Consider the following 10402-nt stretch of genomic DNA (forward strand, 5'->3'; position numbering starts at 1 on the left):
ATAAATAATGAGTATACATGTTTATATTATATGCTACAATTACAATAGAATAAATAAATATATCTATAAAATTATCCATATAAATCATATATATATATCTATATATATAAATATATATATATATCTATATAAATATATATGATATATAATTGTATACATACACACCAACACACACACCACACACACAAAACACACACACCACATATAAGTGTATATATACTATATATATATATATTTATATAGATATAGCATATAACATAAATAGTATGTATGTATATGTACTGTTATACACACACACACACACACACACACACAATCACACACACAAAACACGAAATAAAAATAAATTAAATATATATATATATATATAGTGGTAGAATAAATATATAAGTATAATATATATAAAAAAAATAAAATATATATATCTTGTGTAAAAATGTGTGTGTGTGGTGTGTGTGTGTGGGTGTGTGTGTGTGTGAGTGTGTGTGTGTGTGTGGTGCGTGTGTGTGTAGAATGTATGTATGTATATGTATTATATATATATACATATATATAAGAAGAGTAAATGCAATATATATGTATATATATATTATATATATGTATATATATATATATATTATATATATTGTATATATTTATATATATATATATAATACATAATATACACACACACGCACATTATATGTGATATAAATATATATATGTATAGTATATAGTATATATATTATATAACATACATAATATATATTACTTTAACATATATAAATATATAAATATATATATATGTGTGTGTGTGTGTGTGTATGTTTGTTGTGTGTGTGTTTGTGAGTGTGCTGTGTGTGTGTGCGTGTGTGTGTGTGTGTGATTGTATATATATGAATATATGTTATATGATATATATATATATATATATATAAATATATTAATATATATATTATACATAAAGAGGTACAAGCATAGCATACATACACAACACACACACACACACACACACACACACACTCATCAAAACATATATATAATTATATATCAAATATATATATAATATAAATAATATATATAAAAAATATACAATATAAATAATATATATTATATATATATATATTATAATATACATATACATATAAATAATATATATATAATCACTATATATATATAAAAAATCATATATATAAATATAAATCACACTAACACCACAAGACACACAACACCACACACCACACACAACCACTCACACACACACACACACAACAACACACACATATCTATATATATATAGATATATTATATATAAATATATAATCATATATATATTATATATATATATATATATATATATATATACAATATATATATATATATATATAATCCCATATACACACACACAAACACACACAACACCAACACACACTACACACACCACACACAATTATCAGGAACACCCCATAACTCACACATATCAAATATAATATATATAATATATGATATATATAATATAAATAGTATATATAGATATTATTTATATATAACATATATATACATACATATATATGTATATATTATATATATATTATATATATTAATATATAAAAATATATATGTCTATATATATTTATTTCTAAATACATATATATACATTACATATATATAGGTATAAATATATATATCTAAATATATATATAAATAAATATATAAATGATATAAACTAAATATATATATATATACATTACATACAATGTATATAAATATCTAATATAATAATATATATATAGGTATAGTACTATATATATAGGATATATATGTATATATATATATATATTAATATAATTATAAAGGCCAGCTCAAGCTCCTCTTTCAGTGCTTGAGGAATCCTTAATCGCGCTTCCCATGTCAAAAACACCCTTAAAGGCAGGAGTAGTGGGAAAGGGTTGTTTTACAAAGTCATGATTACGTGTTTCTAGATCTTATCCAAAGTTATACATAGTAATTAAGAAACCCGACGTCGATGACCTTGTAGCTTTGAGTAACTGAAGCCATATTCATGTCTGAGATTAAGCTCTGTAAGTCATATCTTATGTAGATGTTTATTATTATCATTTCTACATCAAATGTTCAATCATAATTCTTTGACATAAGAGGCATATTAGCCCATTCAGGATAAACAACAATCCTAACTACATCGCTTGTATAATAGCATGGAGAGAATAGATTAATGCCATGATATTTCCCTGTTTTATGACACTACCAAAGGGCGGGTAAAAGGCATTACGAACTATACGCACGAAATGACTGATAACGTGAAGGACGGATTGTCTGATCGATATTTTTAACTGCCTCAAAGAGTTCTTGTTTCATGTGTGTTTACTCTTGCTTACAAACGTTGCCATTCTAGTGCGTTTAATGAATGAATACTCGTGGTCGGTGTGTAACAACGGCAGTCATTGATGGTTCTGGCTACTGAATGATGCTGAATATAAGGACGTGTTTGAATCAATCTCCCTCTCTCCCTCTCTCTCTCTTTCTCTTTCTCTTTCTCTGTCTCTGTCTCTCTTTCTCTTACCTCTTTCTCTCAATCTACTCTCTGGTCACTCCCCGTGGCATCTCACCGGAGGGCGGAGGACTCCTCAGGGTGTCTGGCTCAACGTTCAAACATCGACTTCGGGTCATCTCTCCCCTCACTACTCAACCCACAACTCTCTCTCTCCTCTTCTCTCTCTCAGGTGCTTACACATCTCTCTCTCGTCATCTCTCTATTAATATCTATCTATCTATCTATCTATATATTTCGCAAGGATCACTGAGGGCTAATTATACAGTTAAGAAGCAACACACACACACATCATCAATTTCTACGCCTATATCTATATCTGTAAATATAGATATTGTTCATTCACACTCATGCTTTTTCTATACCAATTTAAAGGCAAAAAGCGATCTATAAAACAACACAGTGAACTCAACACAGTTTTTATCACCCGGAAGCAGATCATAATCACACTGATTTATTTGCCGAAGGTCGAAGAGTAGTCGCCTTTATTCACTGAACAGATCAGGTGACGCCTGTTATGTCATACGGATCTGGGTTCTGCGGTAAAACACGTCCTCATTCACAGATATTAACACCACGATGTTGAAATGGCGCGAGGAAATACGAACTCAAAGGCAACTGAATTCTCGTGTTTTGTTACTAAGGAAACTGTGATAATAATCGATTCTCATCTTGGCTTCATTTCTCTGTCTTTATCTCCATCTTCTGCCATTTTTTTTTGACAATGTTTCCTTAAACGACGTTGAATCGAGTGAAGCGAAGAGGCAGACCGGGGAGGATAGAAAATTAGATCGATGCAGGGATTTTAATAAATCTTTTTATTTTTTAATTCGTTTTTTTTAAATTAAATAGAATAATAATTGGCTTTAAAAGGAAAGGCCTCAGAGGTTCGTTCTTTGTGTGTTTATGTGTGTGTGTGTGTGTTTATTTGTCTGTGTGTGTGTGTTTATTTGTCTGTGTGTTTGTGTGTTTATTATTGATAGAATTTGTCTGAGTGTGGTTTACGTGTGTTGGTGTGCGTGTGTGTGTGTATGTGTGTGTGTGTGTGTGTGTGTGTATGATGAGTGTGTGTTTTGGTGTTGTTGTGTGTGTGTGTGTGGCTGTGTGTGGAGTGTGTGTTTGAGTGTGTCAGTGTGTGTGGTATGTTTTATCTAGATGTATCAATGTATGCATGTATGTATGTTTACACATACACATATGAACACATACTAATGGTCCAAAAACTAATTAGTTACTATGAGGAAATAGAAATTGAAAACCAAATTTAAAAGCGAATGAACTGACTCAGACAGAACAATGTTTTCATGAAGCTTCTGGGTCTGTGCCGTAACAAGAGAGTCATTTTCGTTGACATTTTCATTTGAAAGAAATTAAAGGACAGGAACAAACCACTAAACCAATAACGGTTCTGTTTGGGGGTGTTAAACTGAATTTATGGTTGGTATCTGCTAACTTCTCTGTTTTCTTTCTGCTTATAGATATTCACTCCATCCATGCTGCTTTTTACATCTATCTACCTATTGTATCTCTTTCTTTCCCTTTCTCTCTTTACTACCCATCAAGCTCCCCCCCCACTGTCTCTCTTTCTATTATTCTCTCTCACTCTCTGCCCCTCTCTCCATCATCTCTCTCTCTCCCTCTGCCCACTCCTCTCTCACCCTCTCTATTTTCTTTTCTTTTTTTTCCTCTCTCCCTCTCTCCTTCTACTCTCTCCCACTTCTTTAGGGTTTGATTCTATCTGTGACTTTTTTTTTTACAGATGAATATTTCTTATTAACAAGATTTTTGTTTTTGGGTTTTTTATTCAATATGTAACTCATCAAATTTTAGAAGCCTATTTAGATAATCAAATCACGAATCAATTCATGGGATTTTGATCATGGCTATTTTAGTTTTCTTTCTGATAAGCTCTACTCTTCGCATTTCTTCCCTTTTTTATTGGTTGCTGTTGACAAGACTTCGTTATCATCTTCCTCTTCCTCTTGCTTGCTCTTTCAATCTCGTCTTCCAAAAGGTTCTTCGGGTTATGAATCTTCCTTATTTGTTCTACAGGATCGTGCTTTCGAGAGATAATCAGTAGAATTTGGATGGGATCCTGGTAGTAAATGTCCTCCTGTATTCGGAGTTCATCGTATTAACATACCTATTTTTATTATTATTTTTTTCTTTTTTATATATGATATGATGATACCTTCAGAGTGATCATCTTTCGTACAAGATATTTTATTTTATTTTATTTCATTATTATTATTATTTTTTTATGTTATTGGGTTTCCAAGATTTCCGGGGTTAGTCTTGGAAATGCATAGCGGTTTAAGATTTTCTGTTTTAGTGCCTAATGGGATACCGTATTTCAACAGATCTTTGCTGTTGCTTTGCCTAGAATTATGATTTAGTTCGTTTATTTTCATACGTAAGAAGTTCACTTTCGTAGATTTGTGAAATGTTTAAAGTATCACAGTTATTTGATATTCTCTAATGAATTCCTTTACTAGGAAATCGAAAGCCTTTTCATTATCCACAGAGCCTAGGATGATACTACCGTTTTTTTTTTTTCTTTTAAGGGAGAATTTTTCATTTTCTTTCATATAAAAGTAGGGTGCATTTTCCTTAAAACAAGGGCACATGCATGGTTCATCGTTGATTTGAGACAAAACCTTGGAAGCTTGTGACGTAAGGGTGATTTATTTTCAAATATCTTCACGGTAAATTGTCTAGCTCTGATATCAGATGTTCGACTTTATAAATATTCTGGTGCCTTATAAATGTTGCATGTAATACTGATGGGTATTGCATATGATACTGATGTCTTAAAGACAATTTTGAAAGACTTTCTAAGTATTTTTCCAATTCTCTATTTCACCCTTTTCCCCTAAAATCATATCATACATGTCTTATGTTCCGATATGTAAACGTTAAAATATCACATTTAGACTTATCTTACTTATCTGTTGTCATGTATTACTTCCGTTTTAGAACAACAAATATGACTCGTGTAGTTGTTCTCCTTTTGATCTATATTATAAGTCAAAATTCTTTAAATCAATTATAGATGATTACGATAAGTATTTTATTGACTTTGCTATTCCATGCTTCCACATTTGTTTTAAGGTATTTTGTATATATTTTCATCTTTTTCTCAGTGTTTCACGCATGTATCCATGCATGATCTATACAATTTTTCCTCTGTTTTTTTTTTTTTTTTCTTTCATGAATTTGAATATCCACATTGTCATTATTGGCATTGTGTAGTATCATTATTACTTTACAAATTTCAAAATTGCGTATGTGCTCATCAGTTATCTGATTCTTATCTACTGTAGGTTTAGTTAACTCACTTATTTCTTATCATAACCATACTTTTGAATTTCATTTTTTCAATCGTTGGATTAAGCCACGGAGCATCTGTAAACAATCGAACAAAAATAACACTAAAATATTAAAGTTACCGCTTAAAAATAGGTTTTCTGTGGTAAATACTACGTCCATTTTCTATTTAATTATTGGGGTAACTTTGGTATATATATCAGCGCACGTGTGCTTGCACGCACGCACGCACATACACACACAGACACACAAACAAACCCATATGTGTATACATTATATATATATATATATATATATATATATATACATATACATATATATACATATATATTTATATATACACATGCATGCATGCATACATATATATGTATATATACATATATATATGTACATATATATATGTATATATAAATATGTATATATATATGTATATATATATATTTATATATATACGTATATATATGTATATATACATACACACACACACAACATAGCACCCAGCACACACACACAACACACACACACACACACACCAAACCACACACCACACACACACACACACACATATATATATATATATAACTATGAATATATATATATTATATATTATATATATATATATATATATATAAATATCATATATATACATATAAATATTATATATATGTGTGTGTGTGTGTGTGTGTGTGTGTGTGTGTGTTATTGTATGTATATATACATATATATGACGTATCATGTGTGTGTGTGTGTGTGTGTGTGTGTGTAAGTGTGAGTGAGACATACACACACACACACACACACACACACACACACACACACCCCACAAACATATATAAGAAATACGCAAACGTAATATGAATATAAATTATATATATAGATATATATAAATTTTATATATATATATATATAATCATATATTTATATATATATGTACATATATATGTATATTTATAAATATATATATTATATATATACAATCCATATATATATATATAAATATACATATATATATATATAATATGTATATGCATATATATATACAAATATATTACATATATATATATATATATATTCGATAAAGATTATATATATATATCTATATATAAAATTATTATAACACTATATAATATATAGTATTATATATATATATATATACATTATATACATTTATTCAATATATTGATGTCACAAAAATATATTCATACGTATATGTATATAATATATCTATATATTACATACACACAAGACAACACACACAAACACACATGTTATATATCTATATAAATATATATATATAAATATATCTAAATATACTATATATATATATATATATATAAGTATATCTAAATATATACTAGTATATGTATATATATAATGTATATAATATGTATATATATACACACATGTATATATATATATAATTATATATATATCTATATATATTAGATATATAGTAACATATGTAGTATATATATATATGTCTATACTAAATATATAGTATTCTATATATGTATTATATACCACAGGTATATATATATATTATATCTATCAATCAACTATATATATATATATCATATATATTCATGTATATAATTTATATATAAGTGTATATTATATTGTATAGTATATATATATCTATATATTATCATTTATATATAATCTTTATATATATATATACATATATATATATTTACATCTACTACTGTATGTATAACGAATATATTATATATATATTTAATATATATCTATATATATAACATATATAATTTAAAGTAATATACATACATACACAAATATATATATACTTACAGTACATGACATGTAATGGGTATGAGTGTGTGTGTGTGTGTGAGTGTTGGTTTGTGTGAGTGTGTAGTGAGAGGTTTGATCTCTCTCTTCTCTAATCTGCTCTCACTCCGTCCGTCTCGTCCGTCCACGACCTCTCTCATCTCAGACGTCCTCGCCTCTCTGGCTCACTCCCTCCTCAATTCTACTTCTCTCTATTGTCTCTCCTCTCCGGACTGCTCACTCTCCTCTCGTCTCGTCCTCTCTTCCTTCTCTTCTCGTCCTCTCTCTCTCTCGATCTTCTCTTCTCTTATATATAAATATATATATAAATAGAATATATATATATATATATATATATATATAATATATTATAGCACACACACAATACACACACACAACACGCACACACACCACACACCACATCTACAACACCAACAGGACACTACACACACACACCACACATATCTATATATATATCTATTATATATAATATATATATTTATATATAGTATATATGTAGTATATATTTACATCACAAAACACACACATGCAACACACACGACAGCCCACAATAACCACCGACCAGAGACGCCCTACACATATCTATATAATGCACGCTTTGTAATAGGAATTTTTTGAGTGTTACAATCTAACACCGTTTGCACCTGTTTTGCCCTTCGTTCTAAAATAAACTCTCCTCGTCCGCGGTTACAGTTTTGTTTATTCAGGTTTGTAACTGCCTTTGCTCCCATGTTTTTGTAATGGTAAGTTTCGATTTAATATTCCTCCCGGCGGCAACCCGCAATCCCCTACCACAGAATGGATTTGATTTTCTCTCTTTAAACTGTTTATGTAATTTTTCTCTTTTTCTCGGTATGTCTTTTTTCTGGGTTTTACTGTGTTTCTGTTTGTCTGTATCTCTCTATCTTTCTTTCTTTCTTTCTCTTTCTCTCTCTCTCTTTCTTTCTCTCTTTCTCTCTCTCTCTCACTCACTTTCTGGGTTTTACTGTGTTTCTGTTTGTCTGTATCTCTCTTTCTTTCTTTCTTTCTTTCTCTTTCCCTCTCCCTTACCCCCCCCCTCTCCCCCCCCCTCTCTCTCTCTCTCTATATATATATATATATATATATATATATGTATTTTATATATATATATATTATAAATCTATATAGATATATCATTATAATATAATATATATGTAGCATAGTAAATATACTATATATATATATCTTTTTTTTTTTCTCCTCTCTGTTAGTCTTTTTCTACCCGTTGCCTTCCCTCCCCATTCTTGTCTCTCCCTTTCTTCACCGTCCCTCTCTTTTTCTCTCATCTCTCCTTCCAACTCTTTATTTTTCTCTTTCTCTTTCCCCTCCCTCCTCTCCCTCCCTCTTCTCGGTGGCCTCTCTACTCTCTTCATCCCTTTTTTTTTTCCCTCCATTTCTCCCCCTCTTTTTCATTTCTTATTTATTCACTGTACTTTTTCACTCGTTTCAAAAATTATTCTCTTGATCCTCATTGTCTTATGGGAGTATTGAGACCATTTATATTTGCCTTGTTATCGGCCTCCACGATTGGGGGATATATTTATGTAAGCAACATTAATGCAATAGCACATAAACTATTTTTCTTATTATTATCATTATACGTTTTTCTTATTCCTGTTTATTACTAATATCATCCTCAATTATTTATCATTTATTGTAGTTATCATTATTACCTATTATCATCATATACGATTCGTTTTCATTATTACTATCATCATCATCATAATCAGTCTTATCATTATTATTATTATCAACCACTATAATTTTGATAATTATCAAAATTTTTTCATATTTATCATCAACAATTATTAACATTCTTAATTTGTCTCTTAATTGGTAACCATTATATGTTTCTCCATGATTATCATTATTGCTATTAAATTAGATCATTATCATTATTTATTATCAATGACGTTATTTTTATCGTCATTAGTATTTTTATTATTTATTATCAGTATTATTGTTACTATTATTATGATTATCAAGTATCTTTTCTCATCATTATGATTATCATTATCTCTCTCATTATTATCATTATATTTGTCATTTATCCATCATCATCGAGGTATCATCATTATTATCATTGTTATGTGCCGATCTTTATCATATAGTTATCATTATCATAAATCATCATCATCAATATCATTAGTGATATTGCTATCAATCAACATTATCATTTATTATAATCATTATCGTACACCATCACTATGGTGTTATCATTACTAATACTATCATCAGTGTCAAACATAATCATTCTTCTTCTCACCATTATCAATCTCACCATCATTATCATTATCACCATTACCCTCATCACAACCATCATCACTCCAATCCTCATCATAACAAACAACCTAACAAAAACACGAATAAAAAAAACAAAATCCCCAGCGCCCCCAGGCGTATCTGACACCGCACCGAGAAATCATCTGACATTTGATTCTGACTTCCAGCTGATCGCACCGACTCTGCAGATTTATCATTCGGAGATAAAATCCATCAGCATCAGAAGCAGTTTTAAAACAAACCACGATGCTACTCGGTCACTTATGGATGGGAACACGAACATAATGAAGAGAGAGGGTGGGGGAAGGAGGAGGAGAACGGGGAGGGGAGGGAGAGGGGGTAGAGTGGGAGGGGGAGGAGGGAGAGGGAGGAGGATGAGGGAGGAGGGAGGGAGGGAGGGAGGGGTAGAGAAAG

General features: G+C 29.8%; 1 protein-coding gene across 1 annotated transcript in view; it reads right to left on the reverse strand.

Annotated features, from left to right (window-relative positions):
• Positions 1–3049: 3049 nt before the first annotated feature.
• The window catches only part of LOC147469816 (uncharacterized), a 17555-nt gene continuing 10202 nt past the window's right edge, over positions 3050–10402 (reverse strand). The window contains exons 3-4 of the mRNA XM_086547155.1: positions 10121–10170; positions 3050–3085 (exon numbers count right to left, since the gene is read on the reverse strand). Coding sequence (XP_086403281.1) covers positions 3050–3085; positions 10121–10170 — 86 coding nt within the window. The remainder of the gene's footprint in view (positions 3086–10120; positions 10171–10402) is intronic.

Source organism: Penaeus japonicus, unplaced genomic scaffold (genome assembly GCF_977035675.1).
Source record: "Penaeus japonicus unplaced genomic scaffold, GWHDUDI00000001_assembly GWHDUDI00000019, whole genome shotgun sequence".
Classification (NCBI taxonomy): domain Eukaryota; kingdom Metazoa; phylum Arthropoda; class Malacostraca; order Decapoda; family Penaeidae; genus Penaeus; species Penaeus japonicus.